This window comes from Callorhinus ursinus, unplaced genomic scaffold (assembly GCF_003265705.2).
Source record: "Callorhinus ursinus isolate GAN/ISIS: 27379988/994484 unplaced genomic scaffold, GSC_fseal_2.0 scaffold1, whole genome shotgun sequence".
In the NCBI taxonomy this organism is placed as follows: Eukaryota; Metazoa; Chordata; class Mammalia; order Carnivora; family Otariidae; genus Callorhinus; species Callorhinus ursinus.
Window position 1 is genome coordinate 87,930,579 of NW_027397063.1, and position 19,123 is coordinate 87,949,701.

Below are 19,123 nucleotides of genomic sequence, written 5' to 3' on the forward strand. Positions count from 1 at the left end.
GGGGGGGGGGGGATGGGTTAGCCTGGTGATGGGTATTAAAGAGGGCATATATTGCATGGAGCACTGGGTGTTATATGCAAACAATGAATCATGGAACACTACAACAAAAACTAATGATGTAACGTATATTGACTAACATAACATTAAAAAAAAAAAGCTTGTTCAATATTTGGCAACGAAAACAGTGATCTAATTGGACTGATTGCTCGAGCTAATTTCCAGCCCTGGGTATGGGCCTAGCTCTGAGCTAAGCAAGGATCCTGTCCTTGACCAGCCTTGTCTGGAGAGCACAGGGGCAAATGCCCATCAGTTCACAGACTGAGCTCCTTAGGCAGGGCTTGTCCTGGAATTTCACTGATGGAGGAAATATACAGAACTCCCTGTTCTTTTCTTTCATAAAGTTTCCAACCTGGTTTTAAAAAGCACATTGATGCTTCTGGCATCTATAAAGTCAGTAAGTACTAGCTTTTCTTTTTTCTTCCTTTTTAGTGAAATGATAAATAGATTCAGTATTCTGTTAACTTGGAATCATAGATCAGCCTGTGAGAGTCTTTGAGATTCTCTGGTTAGGGTCTTCAAGTCAGGTAAATTGAGGTTTGAAGATTTGAGTGGAAGCTAGAGTCCTAACTTCGGGCCCTGCATAAGAAGTAGTGGCCAGCACCTTTTTATTCCTCCTATAAGTTTTTATCTTTTATTTTGTTTTAAGAAATTTAATTCCCTTTCTTTTACCCTTTTTACAGGACCTATTGGGAAGATAGTAGGTATGTCCATAAATTGAAAGAAGTCACATCAGCTGTGACAATGGAAGGATAGCAGATTATTAACGGTCTCCCTGTGCTTCAGTAGCCAACAATCTTCTCCAAGGGCTGTTGGCTTCTTTTCCCCTTCCATAGTATTTTGGATGTACGCCAGGAACCATCTTTGATGGTGTGAGAAACCAGAGTATATACAGTTGCTGGAGGGAAACTACTTTTCTAGGGAAGGAGCCAAGCAATTGAAAACTAAGAACTCTCACCCTGTTTTGTTAGATAATTATAACTTCAGAAAATATAGTATTTTCTTCCCTCCTCCCACCAACCATTTAACTGGGAAGCAAGTTATTAGCAACTTCAGAACTTCTCAGTGGAGCTGGGGGAAAATGGTATTATATATATGAGGAAATGTAATTGGATAATAAAAACAAAAGATTTCACATTATAATTTCTTCCAAGTCATCCATTTTGTAGCAAACATTTTGGTAGCAAATGTATACAGTTTTTCACGAATTTTCCTCTTCATTTGTTTTTTTTTAACAGATTTAAAGTAGAACAAAAATTAGACTTCAAAGAAGCTTTGTATTCTTTGAATATAACTGAGATATTTAGTGGTGGCTGTGACCTTTCTGGAATAACAGGTAGTGTGATAAATAATTCTTATATTATTATGTTAATATGTTTTCTTACTAACTCTGTCAACTGACTGATCTGAAAGAGCATTCGGCCCCAGAAAATATATACACACCCAGTGACTAAATGTCAGAGTCATGTTGAGCTCTCTGTAAACAAGCACTTCATTTTGTATTTAAGTCACTTTCCTTAAAGAAAGTCAGAAAGCATTTTAGAATGTTAGATAAGCCTTCTAAACATGCTTGTAATAAAACTATGTAGGTTAAGTAGTATACGGGCTTTTATTTCAGCCCTGTTTGGATTTCTTTATCTGAATAATGGGAATTACAACTTTGAGGCTCTCATCTATGCAGAGCTAATAAAACTCTTATAAACCAATTTGCAAATGTTAATTTGGTAATATTGGAGCCCATGAAATAGGCATCAACAAGCTGCTGGATGATGAACACAATCTAGAAATTGTAATGCCACAGCTTGAAGATTTAGCTTGAGACTAACAACACATCTGAGGAGATGGAGCTTTTATGCTAACTCACACCTGGGAAACACCACATGGCTAAGATGCTCACTCACACAACAAAGCCCAAGACAGTGTTTTATTTTTTCTTGTCTTGGCAGTACCCACTAGTTGAAAAATATCTAACTAAAGAGAAAAAAAAATGATAGACAAAGAGGGCCAATTTGTCCCCAAGTTCCTTACCCTCTTTTAAATGCAGTCTTCTGTTTTATTAAAAAAAAAACAAAAACAAAAACGGGCCTGACAATACAAGCCTGTCTGTCTGATGGGGTTTTGTATCATAACATGGAAATACTGTGTATTCCTATATAAGTATCTGGGCTTTGGAGAAGTATTCATTAATTTATTCACTCATCAATTATGTGGGTAAACGAATAGAATGAGCTTTCCTGATGGAGGAGGTGGGTGGGGTACACTGGTGACAGATGTTCATTATTACCTTCACACATGATTTAGCTACTTGTTCGCACCCTGACAGAGATATCTGACTTCTCTGACAATTTCATCGGCATCCGGAATGAGGCAGTCAACATTAAATACTGCAACAGCACACTATCTAATTGTACTCTGGAACACAGCCATCTCGCCAACCTAAAATCAACCAACCCATTTTTCAAGTACTTCTTCCTGTTAGCCTTCTTTCTGGCCTTCAGATGCTCACTCACTATACAGCAGGCATTTCAAGCAGCCACTCGCTCTACAAATCTCCAGCAACTGGTGACTTCTATAAAATCTCCTTTTATAGGCGGATTTATCACAAAAATACCTCCAAAATTCTTTTTTTTTAAAGGTTGGGTTTTTTTTTTTAAGATTTTATTTATTCATTTGAGACACAGAGATACACAGAGAGAGAGAGAAAAAGCATGAGAAGGGAGAGAGGCAGAGGGAGAAGCAAGCTCCTCGCTGAGCCAGGAACCCGATGTGGGGCTTGATCCCAGGACCCTGGGATCATGACCTGAGCTGAAGGCAGATGCTTAACCATCTGGACCACCCAGGTGCCCCCCCTCCAAAATTCTTTATAAGAGAATTTGTGCAAGAGAATATCTTCAAACAGCAAAAAACAAACGTCCAACATTTTCTGCTCTTTCTCTCCTGAGTTGCCTTTTTGAGTTGCTTTAACTACTTTGGTTCTATCTTCCTGCCAGAAATAAAATAGCCAGGGCCATCACTAGTACTACATCTGGTCATTAGGAGAACAGTAAATTCCCTGCTATCCCTATTTATCACTCATGCAGTAAACATTCTCTAAAAGCTACTGTGAACCAGGCTAACACTAGTGCTGTGGGATATTTACACAGGAGCTACTATCCTATACTCCTATAATTCACAAGCTTTGAATGAAATGTTTTCAGACAGTTACTTTTGGAAACTTGGAGATGAATATTTGGCTTCACACTGCTATTACTTCTTGTGGTTACCTTTAGTAAAATATTTAAGCTTTCTGAGCCTCAGCTTTCTAATTTGTTAAATGAGATAAATTGTGATGAAAATAAATGAAACAATGTATGTAGGTCACCTTGTTCCATATCTGGCACATAATATATACTAACTAAATGGTAAATATATTTAAAAAAAAAACAAGTGGGTCTATGGCACATTAATATTTACTTGGACATCTTCTAGCAAAGCTGTAGAAGGTTTTTGTCCTCTTAATTTGACAGAGACATACTTGGAATTTTCATAGAAAAGGAGAAAAATTATTACAAACCTGAAGAAGTCGGTGGCTTTATGGAGTCCAGATTCCTTGTTCCAGTCTATTAGCTGTCAGGTCCCATTCTTTTCCCAAGATCAGGTCCTCTTCGTGGTAAGACCAGATACTTGAGACCAGAGGCTCAGTCTGATAGCCATGGAGTCCCTTGACCTGGTATCAGTGCTAAACTGGGTGAAATTTTCCACTGCACCCCAACATGCTTTTTATTCTTCACTCTTGGCTTGGTATGGGTCTCTAGGTCAGCTACTCTGGGCTCCATATGTGAATCCTGTCTTATTCGCGCAGTCCTCGGGAAAGAACATGCTTACTTGCCTGATCCTGTAGCACACCATTCTCTTGTATGTGTGTGGAGAAGAGGGGGCATCTTCTCCACACACATACCTCTTCTCCCTTTTCTCCATCTTACTTGTTTCTGTCGCTGGACATATTCATATCCATGATTTATTTGTTTGACAAATATTTATTGGAAGCCAACTACATGCCAGGCAGTTTTGTAGGGATGCATAAAATGGACAAAAGTTCTGCTTCCAGTGAAGTTTACATCTGCTGATGAATAATTAATAAGCAATTAGTTAATTAAATGCAGAGGTGATGGATGCTGTAAGTGAACTAAAACAGCATCATGGAATAAATGGTGATTAGGTCAGATACAGGCAGAATTTGAAGACTGGGTTGGGAAGTTAACATTTTTGTTGGGACCGAAAGAACAATGGAGCCAGTCAGGGAAAGTTCTGGGGAAGAGGGTTTTAAGCAGAAGGAGAGTTAGGGCTAAGGCCTTGATACTTGACCTTAAGCTGGAGCTACTGGATAAGGAGAGGAAGGTAGCAGATGACGGTAAGAGGTATTCGGGGTCCCAGATAAAGTGATCACAAGCAATTTGGAGTTTATTTTTAGGAAGCCATTTTTTTTAAAGATTTTATTTATTTATCTGGCAGAGAGAGACACAGCGAGAGAGGGAACACAAGCAGGGGGAGTGAGAGGAGAAGCAGGCTTCCTGCTGAGCAGAGAGCCCGATGTGGAGCTTGATCCCAGGCCTGAGCGGAAGGCAGACAGGCCTAAGCTTAATGACTGAGCCACCCAGGTGCCCCAGGAAGCCATTTTTTATGCAAATATCCCTTTGGAGAGTTCTCTTTCTCTTGCCTGAGGGGCTTTACTTTTCTGTGAGGTGCCAGAGCTGGTTCCCCTCTATTGTAAGGAATTTCTTCCCGAATCCTTGTAAATCTGGTGGTTTTGGTGGAGTCTGCCTGGTCCCATCAGCTTTCTCTCCCAAGAGAAACAAAGCTCTTTTTTATTCTTTCTCTTCAAGTTTCCAGGCCCATCGTCCTTCCTCCACTTTCTGGCCACCACTGAACCCGTGAGCATGTTTCTATTGTCTCTTTGAGGCACACTGTCAGATCTGAGTGGTCCTGACACAGCGGGAGTGGCTGATGGCTTCTGAACTCCTGGCTTCACATTCCCCTTCTCAAGGAGACTATCCCCGCAGGTCACAAGATCAGAAACGCTTCACACATACAGCAGTTCCACCAAGGGGAGAAGAGGAGCATGTTCTCTCAGCTTGTATCCACACTGGAACAGAATGTTGTAAGACACTATCTGACACTGAGGAATTTGACACATTTTAAAGCATAGCTCTGAAGTGATTTGGTAACAGATGACACAAAAGCTCTTTAGACTTTCATAGCCTCACCAGTCTTGAAAAAAAGTAAATTTTGTTTTAAAGTCAGATCAAAACTTAATACAGAATTCAAAAGGCAAGTTGGCTTTGAGGTTGAATACATAGGGTGGGATTAATTCAAATCTGTAAAGCCTTTTTCATCTTGTCTGTAGACCATGGCGAAGCGGGGCAAAACCTTCTGTTCATACAAATATTTCACTTAGTGGGATACCTGATTTGAGGCTTATCCCCTTCTATCTTTGCTTTTGTATCTGGGCTAAACTTGATCTCTCTCTCTGGGTCTCTGTATCATTTCTGCAAGAGCTAAACTACCTTCCACCTCTAGCAAATTAACTAACTTGGGAAGAATTTGTTACTGTTTTTTTCCTAGAAATTTCTTTGTTCACTTGAAAATGTAATTAACCTGGGACCTAATAAGTAATGGCTCTGAGTTCTAATCCTTAAATACACTTTCCTATTTTCCAACAGATTCAGCTGAAGTGTTTGTTTCCCAAGTCATGCAACATGTTTTTTTTGAGATAAATGAAGACGGCAGTGAAGCGGCAACATCGACTGGTAGGACAAATGGTTTCACAACCAGCCAAGAGGAAAGACTGGGGGTGGAAATGTGCAGCGTTAGGGCATCGGCATTTTTGCATGACTCTGACCTCCTGTTTCCTTCCTACTGTCCACTACACTGTAGGAAGAAAAGAGAAATTGATTGTATAAGCTATTTTTGCATCTCTGCAGGTGCTGCTTAATAAAAAAAGCCAGGGAAGGGATTTGATTAGGACTTGAGGCTTACCTACTAATATTGCCTTATTTGTAAATTGCATTTTACCTGCCAATCAGGAGATAGGACCTGTGGAGGAAACTTCCTGTTCAAACATGAAATCATTATTATTCAGGAATGCTTACTCTTAGGTAATTGTATTAATTTCCTTCTTTTATTACACCAGGTAGGCCCCTACTTTTCTAATACGGTTTTTGTCATTATCTATACACCAGTGGCTCTCAAAGTTAGCTGCCCATTAGAATCACCTGGAAAGCTTTTTATTTTTTATTTTTTTAAAGATTTTTATTTATTTATTTGAGAGAGAGAGAATGAGAGATAGAGAGCACGAGAGGGAAGAGGGTCAGAGGGAGAAGCAGACTCCCTGCTGAGCAGGGAGCCCGATGTGGGACTCGATCCCGGGACTCCAGGATCATGACCTGAGCCGAAGGCAGTCACTTAACCAACTGAGCCACCCAGGTGCCCTGGAAAGCTTTTTAAAATCCTATGCACAGTCTATCCCCCAAAATTAAATTAGTAAATTAATTAAATTAGTATCTCTCGAGGTGAAATCCAGAGTCTAGCATTTTCTTACATTTCCCTAAGTGATTTCCATGTACGTCCAAGGTCGAGAACTAGGGCTCTGCGGTGGCTTGCGGCCCGTCCTCGCTACTGCAAGTCAAATATAGTGTGTAGACGTGGCAGCAACATCACTTGGAAGCTTCTTAGAAATGCCAACCCTCAGACCCAACACCGGACCTACTTAATCAGAATCTGTTTTTTCCAAGGTTCCTAGGTGATTTGTGCACAATTTTACAGTTTGCGATCCACTCCTTTATGATAGATTTTCTTGAATAAATGGCATTTTGAATAGTATCTATGCTGCATACAAGTAATCCTCAAAAAATAATTGGAGGAAATTTAATTAGAAATGTAAAAGCAACTTTAATGAATGTCTCATAAGTCTATTTTAATTCTTTAGACTCTTGTGATTTTAGCCAATATGTAAAAGATATGCACCTTTAAATGGTCTTATTGATAAATTTCTATAAATGTATATCCGTGTTGTTAATTTCTCGGTTAATTTGTAATACTATGTAGTGTCAATGGATTTTGACACGTGGGTGGGTCACACTGGACTCCCGCTACTGTTCTGTCATCTCCCAAAGGACTTGGCGTTACTGTGCTCAAGGACCTTAGATTGGAGAGCATGGGCTATTTCAATCTTGGAGAAACAAAAAAGTTGCATTGGATGAAGTTGTTGGTCTATGTAGACAAGTTTTCCAGCTGCTTTTACATAAGAGTCTTTACAGATCATCGTCTGATTCTCTCATTATATTGGTGAAGAAAGAGGCCCACGACATGAAGTGGTTTGCCTACGGTCATACTATTAATTGACAGTTGAGTTTGTACTCTAATCAGGTTCTCTGACTTCAGGTTCAGAGCTCTTTTGACTATCACCCACTGCCTCTAATTTAAGTCTAGAGTTCTCTAAGAGGGGCTAACAATCATTAAGGGAACAGCAGTGACCCTGATGTGTTACACATCAGAATAGTTTTCAGTGTGAGTATTTTGACTTTCAGCATCTGCTCAGTGGATGCTCAAGAATAAAAAAAATCTCAAGTGTTCACCCAAGTGAGAATGGGAATGACACTGACTATGGTTTTTTGTATTCTCTCACCAATTCAGATATAAGTCTCTATTTACTGGTAATTTGGGCATCATAGCCCTGATATTGCAGGTAGGAGAGTGCCATGCATTTTATATTACTAAGGTTATGCTTGATTCTGAAAGCGATCAGAATATGTCACCCCCAGATAAGCCACTTTGTCCGAAGCGTTGTTGTGAGCTGAAAAAGATGGAGAAACAGCACAGGAAAAAAATAAGAGCTCTCTACTCTCCCACAATCTGCCTAAAAGCAGGGCATAAATTTCCCTTGTGAAGGTGTCTCTCCTCCTCTCTTGCATATCAGAAAGAGAATAACCTTTATCACAAGAGATGAAAGTTGGCACTGAAATGAATCTACATAACAAACCTTACTAAATAACCCTCTTATACTATTAATTTTTCCCATATATTTACCTTCCCACAATTTATTGCCCCTTTTTTGGTCTAGTCACTTCTCCACAATTTACTACCCTTTGTTAAAAAGGTAGATAAGCTCTCAAGCCTAACATTTTGCCGGGAGGCGGGGGCGGGGGGATATTTACTTCTTTTCTGTGAAGTTCCTTTGGGGATATAGAATAAACCATTTCTTCTGTTAATCTAGCTTTTGTCAGTTTAATTTGCATACCCCAGTCACAAACAAAGAGTGTAGAGGATATTTTTCATTCTCTACCATTATTCTTCAGTTTTGATCACTCCTGTTGCATTTTTTTAAATGATTTTTCATGAATCTGAAAAAAATTGTACAAAATCATTGCATTATTGGTAAAGGAAACATCTGAATTGAGTGTAGAAATATTTAATTTAAAAAGAAAAAAAAAACTCAGCCATTTAAGTTTATCCACTCTTAAATGTTGGCAAGTTCTACAATGGAGCCACATGATATAAATTATTATAGTAAATAATTATTAAGGCAACAAATCTCTTCTTCTAACCACATAATAAAAATCCCATAATCATTCACAGCACAAATCCTAAAAGTTCTGAGCCCACAGCATAATTTTGGAAAAGTTAAAAAAAATAAATTTGAACTCAGATGTGATTACCACAAGCCCAGAGAATAGAAATGAAATGCAAACATATCTGGATAGGAATTAAGAGTTGAAATATTATAGGAATAAATCATATAAAGTAAATAAAAAGTAAGCAGAAAATTACTGTTTAAAAGAAGAATTTTTTCAACTGCTTTCACTAAATTGAATCTAGTATCTGACTTTCTTCTTCATTGAACGTAAATGTGAAGTTAGAATTATTCCTTGAACAATCCACTATTTGTTCTTCTGCTCTTTGATTTTAAATTTATTCCAGATTTCTCTGTATTTTGGAAAATGATTATTTTTCTCCATGTTAACTCATCAAATGAAATGACTTTTCCTGTCTACAAAAAGTATTGTGGATATATTTTCTTTTTTCATCCTTTAATGTGCACATCTAAATAAGTATTGTCTCTATTTCATAGGCATGCACATTCCTGTGATCATGAGTCTGGCTCAAAACAAATTTATAGCAAATCATCCATTTCTGTTTATTGTGAAGAATAACCCAACAGGTATTTTTTCTAGTATTCTCTGAGGGGAACTGCTTGAGTCAAACAGACCTAGTTCTAGTCGCGATTTGTAATCTACATATCTGATACCATTTATCCTTTCAATGTATTGAATCTGTTTCCATTTTTCAATTTATTCTTTCAGTGGGCTATTTAGCGTATGCCTCTTTTTATTCCAGGCATTGTATTTTAAGAGGTGACAGGGGCCTAAAATAGGGCAGTGGTAGTAATAGCTGCCAACACAGTTATTATTATATGCTAGCGATTTTAAATACCTATCTCTAAAGCTAACACCATTCCAACAGGTTAGCTATTTGACCAATGACAACATAGAAGCTCAGAGAGAGGTTATATAATTTGTCTAAAGAAATATGGTTGGAGAGTGGCAGAGTGGAAATAGCACCTGTTTGTCTCAGAAGTCAACTCTCCATAGTGCTGCAAGAGGAATAGAAATGGGGAGTTGCACAGTTGTGAAGGTTTCAGAGGTAGATTCCAAAAGAACAAGTGACTAGCTATATTCTCTGAGTGGGAGGGAGAGGTCAAATATAATTACAAATCTCCAGTGTGGGCAGTTGATGAAAGATGATGCAGTTAGCTACAAAAGGTGGGTGTGGATTGGACTGCATCTGACACAAAGGCAACATGTGGAGTATTTGGCCATGTATGTGCTCTGCACACAATATCAGCATCCCTAGAGACTGACAGTGTGAACTTGGGTGTTAGACTTGGCTCAAGTCCCAGCTCTGTTAACTAATGGTTGTAAGACAAGTCAATGATACTTTCTAAGCCCTATTTTCTCCACCTCCTATTTAAACATAATATTAGTACTCATCTCTCAGAGTTAAAAGAATATATGAAGGCTGTAAAACCATGCCTGGCACGTACTGATCATTATGAATAAATCAATAATTATGAATGAGGGAATGATTGAATACATGAAGGAAGGAAGGAAAATGGAGAAGTTTGTATAAGTTGGGTTACATGGAAAAGAGACATAGTTAATTTTAGATCTGAATCTGTTAGATTAGCTAATGGTGCTGATATTATTGGCCTCCTGAAGGATATACCACTCTCTGTTTTAAGGCTCCATGAAACCAGTGCTGAGTGATCCTACTGAAAGTTACATCTTGGAAACAATGAGATAGTTTTAGATATGCTGAGATTGCATTAACACAACTTCAATTCCAACGGTGGACGTGTCAGTGTTAAAGGATATTCTGAGTGTGTCATTTGATCTATGCATCCTTAACCTTTGGATAACTCTAATTTCTTACAATTAGTATGTAATTATCGAGTATGGAGAATTGAAAGAAATGAAGCTGCATTGGACATCAATGCACAAGGAAATAATGGCATTTAGAATAATGTTGTTTGACTCTGTTTACCAAGTTGATGACCAAGGCCATGTAATTGCTACCAGTTAAACAGCAGTGAAAATTCTAATCCCCAAATAATCCATTTATTTATTTATCTGTGATAATGCTTAACTATCAGAACTTAATGACAATTTCTACTGTCTCATGATCTTTATTGTAATGAGACTTTCTAAACTAGGGTTACTCCCTTAAAGTATTGTTTAAAACAAATGGCTACTCATTTATCGGGGGCTGTATGTTGTTGCCATATAAAATGTAGAATGGGCCATTATCTTAAGACGATACACATTCGGTGGTTTATTTATTTTTCTCTCACAAATGAACTGAGGAAATCATTGTGATTGACGAAAATGGTGCCTTAGCATAGCATAGTAAACAACTAAGTGGCTTAATGCTTTACGTAAAATATATTCATTTGACCATTACTGAAGTAAGAGGGTGAATGATTTTAGATTTAGTATAATCAATTTTTATCAGATTTAAAATTTTCTTTTCGTCAAACAGTCTCTTGGGCAAAATCCAAACATTATTTGTATTTTTCTACCATGTTAGTTTTATATTTCAGTATATTTACCCAAACCTCTTACTAAGCTGAACTTCTAAGGAAATGAAGAACATTTTTTTCTACTTTCAGGCTGAGGGGGTAGGCCAGTGTTGGAGACTTCCAAACAAAATTGTGAAAGATGCTATATGAAATGTGCAATTTCTCAGAAAATGAATCATGATTCTGAAACTGACAGTACTGCACACACAATAAAACAAACAGCGTTTAAAACTCTTTATGGTTTTGGGTTGAAAGAAGAGGCAGACTGCAGGATATACATTAAGAAATCTTTCTTCTAGGCTATTGGCTTTGGTTATGCTAGCGTATTTTAATATGAGGAAGTAAAAGTTGTAGACATATATTGGTTAAATATGGAGGACACCTCTTTGAGAAGGGGGAATGTAGAGAAAAATGGAAACAATAGTGATTTCTGCTTCAGCCTACCTCTCTATCCATTGCTGTTATGTCCAGGGAGAGTTCACTAATCCATCCAATTTAATGGAGAGTAGATTGGTAACTGCATAAGGACTCCATTCAAAACGTGCTACTCCTTGGTCAAAGAAACAGATTGAAAAGACGGGGACAAATGGCTTTTGTGTGATGTCTTACACTTCTGAGTGTTTAAAATTTTAAACTCTTGTCTTCAATTATGAGTTCAGTTTCCATAAAAGTCACTTAAAGACTTTCCCAAACAATTCCAATAAGCATTTTAATGCCATAGAATAATAAATAGACAACAGTCATTACTGATTCCTATTGTGACAAAAGGCAATATACATCTTGGGAAAGTTATTTGTGGGTCCCCATCTACCTGAAAAACAGGAGAATATGGTTTCTTTTTCTTGAAGTTATTCTGAGATTTTTGAGGCAAAATATTATTGATTATAATCATTAAAAGCAAAAATCTGCTGGAGATTATGTCTATTTCCATGTTACTGGCTCTTCTAGGACGATCTGTCTCTGGGCCGAACAGTAAAGAGTTAATGAAAAAGGACTCTAATAATTATTACAAGTACATTTCAGTATAATTTTCATTAGCTTTAAAATGATGTAAAATTTATTTTATCACTTTTGAAATTCACATTTATTACATATATCTGTAAGGAACGTAAAAGTCAAGGCAACCCTTGGCATTGATCCATTCAAGCCACTTCTCTTACTCTAGTTGAAAAGAAAGGTGAATGGATTTTGACACATCCTTTATTTCTGTTTTGTCCTCTAGTTGTTAGTTCCTTTTCACTCGCAAACACAGAATGGCTGGATTCAGGTGTTTATATTTCTGCTGTATACAATATCACCTCAGTGAGGATTTGGAAAGCACTAGCAATAGAAAATATTGTCTTTTGCTGTAAGCTTTGCTTCAGAGCTCAAAGAGGACATCTGAGAAGCTGCTACTTTAACCCTAAGGGCTTATGTTACAGGCATAAAACAATGACTGCTGATGCCTTAAATTTATAACTCCACCAAGTTCATCACCATTTCATTATGCTGTGTTTGCCCGAGTCTCTATATTTAGAAGAACACCTCCCTGCCACTTTATTTTTGCCTTCCTATATGAAAAACAGGACTAATGCATTTTCCATGACAAGCTGTTGTCGGTGTTAATTTACCTCATAAATTACCAGAAAATGATTAATAATGATATAATTATGTATTTTAGACAAAGGAGAGGGTTTTGCTTAGACGTTGCCTGTTTATCTTATACAGAGAAAAAGACTAAATGAGCTCTTAAAATATTCAGAAAGACTAATTATTGTCAACTTTTTTCTCCAGAAATTCCTAGTTGTGTTTTTTTTCTTTTCCTAGAATCAATTTTGTTTATGGGAAGGGTGACAAATCCTGACACCCAAAAGATGAAGGGAAGAGATTTAGATTCACTGTGATTGAAAAGAACAGCCTCAGAATATAAGATGATTCCTGAAAAATAGTTGATTGGCAAAATAGCATCATCGTGCAAGTATCTTCTACACATCTTTTTCTGTTTTAACTGTACCTGTATTAATCTGTACTGATATAGACCTGTATTAATGAATAAGTGAAATTATTAATAAATGAATTTATTCATTATTATTTCTGGTCCTTATATTTTATAAAGTCTATATGAATCAAAAGCAGTGAACTTACATAAAATATTACTATTAATATGTTAGAACAATCTTGTCTAAGATATTTTGACACCAAATTTCTATCTTAGATATCAAAGTCTCTGTATTCCTAAAAAACTGGGCCATCTGACCCCCAGGCATAGCAGCATTATCCAGACCACGCAGAAGTAAGGTCAAGAGACAGAGTGGGCGTGGTATGTGTCTCTCTGGGGGCCACTTAAGATAGAGAGATCTAGTATCCATGACAGTAGATGAGCTTTGAGTATTTTACTAATCTTAACTTAATCTTTTGTTTTGTTTTTATTTTAATTCCTATTAGTTAACATACAGTGTTATATTCATTTCAGGTGTACAATATAGTAATTCAGCACTTCCATACATCACCTGGTGCTCATCATGACACGTGCCCTCCTTCATCCCCATCACCTATTTCATTCATCCCCCCACCCACTTCCCTTCTGGTAACCATCAGCTTGTTTTCTATAGTTAGGAGTCTGCTTCTTGGTTTGTCTCTCTCTCTCTTTTTTGATGAATGGATAAAGAAGATGTGAGATAGATATATGTATATATAATATATATCTTATATATATACATCTTATATATTATATATAAGATATATATTATATAATACATATATAATAATATTTCACTGAAATATTATTCAACCATAAAGAGAATGAAGTCTTGCCATTTGCTACAACATGAATAGAGCTAGAGTATCATGCCAAGTGAAATGAGTCAGAGAAAATGAAATACCATATGATTTCACTCATATGTGGAATTTAAGAAACAAAACAAATGAGCAAAGGGAAAAATCTTAACCTAATCTTAACTCCATATATTAACATTTAATATTTGCCATTGTTTTAATACCTTTTGGGACATATCTATTTTCTGATTTATGCTTTAAACATGTATAACATGTTTATAATATGTTTATTAAACATTTTCCCATGCATGAAAGTGACAGCTCAATTAGTGTGATTTAGGAAGCTGACCTTCCAAGATTTTATAACACTGGACTAAGACAGTGTTAGAGCCAAGACTGTAATCTGTAAAGATTAAATGCAGAACCCTTTCTCTGAATACTTGGAAATGTCAGATCCAAATATTCAAAAGAATACTACATTCCAATGACTTGATACAATACGTTTCACAGTTTTTCTGTTTTCATGTTAATGATGTAGAGTATCCTTTGGTTGGTTTGTCTGGCAAGTCTTAGCAGAGAATTTCATGATAATGGCTACCCATTGTTGAGCTCTAATTATGTGTCACGCACTGAAGTAAGCACTTTATCTACATTATGTTAAACATACTAAAAACTCTGTGGGATAATATTACCCACCTTCCAGATGAAAAAATGGAGGCTCAAAGATGTCATATAAATTAGTTAAGGACACATAGCAAATAAATATGGCGATCTTCACAGTATTTCCAAGTTTGAAGCCAAGACTATCTGAGTGAGAAGTCTGTGACCATAATCTCTGAGTTATAATCTCTTCTACTTAAATCCTTTATTTTATTTTTAGGATTTATTTATTTATTTTGAGAGAGAGAGAGAAAGAGAGAGAGCAGGGGAGGGGCAGAGGGAGAAGGAGAGAGAGAATCCTCAGGCAGACTCCCACTGAGCATGGAGCCTGATGCGAGGCTTGATCCTAGGACCCTGAGATCATGACCTGAGCCAAAATCAAGAGTTGGCTGCTTAGCCGACTGAGCCACCCAGGTGCCCCCTGTGTAAATCATTTAAAGTAGTGCAGGTCTTCCCCTGAGACATTGTGCTGTCTAGTCTCCAAAGTCTGGATTTCTGTCTACAGAAAAACCTAGAACAATACCCAAGACATTATGAAAACAACTTTATAATTAATTATGATTACTTAAAACCATAACGTAATTGAAAGCAATATTCATTTTTCTAGACGGTCAACTTGAGCTTACTTAGCTATAGCACAGCAAATGCTAATCTATATGTTAATGATATACCACAAGTTTGTTGCTCATCATGGAACGGATTTAAAAATATGCTTCCTCAATTCAGGAAGAAGAGGAATAATAGGCTGTTAAGAGGATAGTAGTTTTATTCAGGTCTCTCCGAATTCCTGTTTCCATTGGATTGCTTGAGTCTTAGGATCCTCTTCCATGTGTAACATGTGAGTTTGCTCTGGAGATTTATTTATTCTTTCCACAAATACTGAGCTTCCACCATGATCCAGGCACTGCTGTAGAGACCAGGGATATAGCAGTGAACAAATATGACAGGGTCTCTGCCTTCATGGAGCTGTCATTTTACTGGTGGCAGAAGAACAATAACCAGTGAACAAATAAAACAGGATAAGGAATTAAGAAGGATTTTATATATTTTTTAAAAATTTTTAATTTATTCATTCATTCATTCAAGAGAGACAGAGAGAGCCCACACAGTGGGGAGAGGCAGAGGGAGAAGCAAACTCCCCACTGAGCAAGGAGCCTGACTTGGGACTTGATCCCAGGACCCTGGGATCATGACCTGAGCGGAAGGCAGATGCTTAACCACCTGAGCCACCCAAGCATCCCAAGAAGGGTTGTATAAATGAGACAGTGTAATAAGGAGACTGCCCAAGTTTCACTTTAAGTAGTTTTTTTCATAATATGTTCCTTATATATTTGCTTTTCTTCACTAAGATCTGCTAAACATCTGCTTCAGTTTCCCTGCTGTGGAGCCTGACTTCTCACTGTCACATGTTTTTCTTCTCTGATGTCATGCTCTGCACCTGGTAGGTGTTACTTGCCTTGCAAAAGGAGAGTGTTTAAGCTCCTCATAGAAGAGAGGGCAGGGGCACCCCGGTGGCTCAGTCGGTTTAGTGTCTGCTGTGGCTCTGGTCATGATCCTGGAGCCGTTAGAGCCCAGTGTCAGGTTCCCTGCTCAGCAGGAATCTAATTCTCCCTCTCCCTCTAACCCTCCCCCTCTGCTCATGCTCTTTCTCTTTCTCAAATAAATAAATAAAATCTTTAAAAAAAAGAAGAAGAAAATGTAGCTTTCTGGTATGGGTTCAAGCTGAAAATCCCCCTCCCCCTGTTCAAGAAACATAGCTGCCAAAGCACTTTCAAGATTAAAACCTTTAATCTTCACCTTCAGTGAAATTAACTCAGTAGTTACTAGAGCTCCATATCACAAAGTTGAAAAATTTCTGGAATATGGGGCGCCTGGGTGGCTCAGATAGTTAAGCATCTGCCTTCGGCTCAGGTCATGATCCCAGGGTCCTGGGATCGAGTCCCGCATCAGGCTTCCTGCTCCATGGGAGCCTGCTTCTCCCTCTGCCTCTATCTCTCAGTCTCTCATGAATAAATAAATAAAATCTTAAAAAAAAATTTCTGGAATATATTTATAACATATATAAAATAAGATATGAAATTAAATATGAAATAATTTTTTTTGCTAGGCTATATGAAATCTTTAAGATCACAACAGTACATAATCTATGTGGGATAAAAATATTGTCACATGAATATCCTTTGAAAAAATCTAATCCATCATATACATATCACATATACATTTTTTTTCTTCCTTGAGATAAAATGGCCATCAAAGGAGTAGTATTTTTTGGAAAGTTTGGAATTGGGTTTATTGACTTCACACAATTATAATTCATGGCATACTCTAGAGCAGAGAGTCTGCTACACCAGGCAGTGGGACCTAGGGGGTCAAAGACCTAAGATTTCTTTTTTGGGGTGAGATTATAGAATTTCCTGAATTGGGTAATAATGATTTGGAAATCTTGAAAGACACAGAAAAATTAGGCAGATTTCTTTAGAAGTCAGTGGTTTGGACTTCTGGAAGTAAGATATTTTCTCACAGGAGGGCCTTACACCATTGAGACACACCCAGTGAGGGGCTGCCCTCTGAGCTGTGTGGATACTGAGACTGACTCTGCATAGGGTGGAAAAATTAGCGTACTATAATCTGTTTTTCCCCTGTATTTCTCGTGTGTGTGTGTGTGTGTGTGTGTGTGTGTGTGTGTGTGTGTTTCCGGGCTCCTTATGTGATCAACTCTAAACCAGGTTTGAAGTTCTAGAGGCCAAAATCTGTTTTTTTCTTTTCTATCTCTTTTTGATGCCTCGAGTGACCACCCTGATGGTATAAAGGAAGTGAAAGATGAGACATTTTTCATGGTCTAAAATTATATATTTGGCTTGTCACCTCATTACTCTGGGGCTTCAGTGCCCTTACTAGTACACTGAAGGGTTGAACAAATCTTATTTTAAGTCTCCATTCCAAAGTCCTATGTTTGTAAATCTTGGACTTCTCATCAAAGACACATTTCTGGAATAATGTTTTTTGAGTCACCATTATCCATAAACAGTATGTTTTCATAAAACCAGCAAAAATTCCAGGATGTGCCTCTCACTTGGATCTTGGTCTATTACATTATCCTTAATGTATTTACAGTTGTCTTTTTATAGGTTTGAGATTCAATTTTTATTCTATTATATTTTTTTAAAGATTTTATTTGACAGAGAGAAAGCGAGAAGAATGGCAGGCAGAGGGAGAGGGAGAAGCAGGCTCCCCACTGAGCAAGGAGCCCGATGTGGGCCTCGATCCCAGGACCCTGGAATCATGACCTGAGACGAAGGCAGACGCTTAACCGACTGAGCCACCCAGGTGCCCCTGAGATTCAATTTTTAAAAACAGAATATATATATATATATATATATATATATATATAATTTTACTCTCGTGGTAGATACCTCTATGTCATGAAGATTTTTGACGATTGCTTCCTCAGGATAGAGCTGCTGCTGGGCAGTGGTGACCTGGCTGGGGATGTCATTTCATCCGTCATTGTATTTATCTGAGTGGAGCCTGGCAATTAGTTCTCATCCACGGAGTTGGAGTGGAGGTGAGTGCGCCACTTGTGAGCCCACATGATGAAGAAACAAGTGTCCCTCTTGAACTGCTCTCTCTCCCATACCACAGAGCCATCGATGCTGAAGAGGTCAAGCACTGACCTTGGAAGCTCTCTTTAGAAAGTGACAGAGCTCTTTCCCTGCCACCCCCGAGTCGCACGGAGGCAGAAGGTCGCGTGCAGTCAAGATTCGGCTACACTCGTAATCCACCGCCATGGCCGAGGAAGGCATTGCTGCTGGAGGTGTAATGGATGTTAATACTGCTTTACAAGAGGTGCTGAAGACCGCCCTCATCCACGATGGCCTAGCACGTGGAATTCGTGAAGCTGCCAAAGCCTTAGACAAGCGCCAGGCCCATCTTTGTGTGCTTGCATCCAACTGTGATGAGCCTATGTATGTCAAGTTGGTGGAGGCCCTTTGTGCTGAACACCAAATCAACCTAATCAAGGTTGATGACGACAAGAAACTAGGGGAATGGGTAGGCCTCTGTAAAATTGACAGAGAGGGAAAAACCCCGTAAAGTGGTTGGTTGCAGTTGTGTGGTGGTTAAGGACTATGGCAAAGAGTCTCAGGCGAAGGATGTCATCGAGGAATACTTCAAGTGCAAGAAATGAACAAATAAACTTGGTTTTTGTTCCACAAAAAAAAAAAAAAAAGAAAAGAAAAGAAAGTGACAGAGCCCCTGTTAGCCTGGGTGCCTCTGTCCCCGTGTGTTGCAGATCCTCTCTGCTGCCAAAGCCACCAGGAACACCCACTGGCATTGCACTGTGACATGAGCAAGAGTTACAGTTTCATTGAAATTTAAGGGGGCATTAGTGACAATAGTAGGTTAACTTGATATTTTTAATGGGGTGCTTCTATAGCAAAACCCAAAATATGTGGTGTAATTTGAAGCTGGGAGCAGTAGCAACAGCAACACAGATGTAGCAGGCTGGAAGACAGGAGTGTTTGTTAAGCTGTTGAAATA

General features: G+C 38.1%; 1 protein-coding gene and 1 pseudogene across 2 annotated transcripts in view; both read left to right on the forward strand.

Moving 5' to 3' along the window:
- SERPINI2 (serpin family I member 2) overlaps window positions 1–13,186 on the forward strand; it is a 30,632-nt gene extending 17,446 nt beyond the window's left edge. For both annotated transcript variants that reach the window (XM_025879447.2, XM_073897717.1), the window contains 4 exons: window positions 1,296–1,393; window positions 5,757–5,843; window positions 9,164–9,253; window positions 12,977–13,186. In XM_025879447.2, coding sequence (XP_025735232.2) covers window positions 1,296–1,393; window positions 5,757–5,843; window positions 9,164–9,253; window positions 12,977–13,053 — 352 coding nt within the window. In that variant the 3' untranslated portion in view covers window positions 13,054–13,186. The remainder of the gene's footprint in view (window positions 1–1,295; window positions 1,394–5,756; window positions 5,844–9,163; window positions 9,254–12,976) is intronic.
- A 5,110-nt stretch (window positions 13,187–18,296) lies between these two features.
- LOC112829748 (small ribosomal subunit protein eS12-like) lies at window positions 18,297–18,814 on the forward strand (annotated as a pseudogene).
- Window positions 18,815–19,123: the final 309 nt, after the last annotated feature.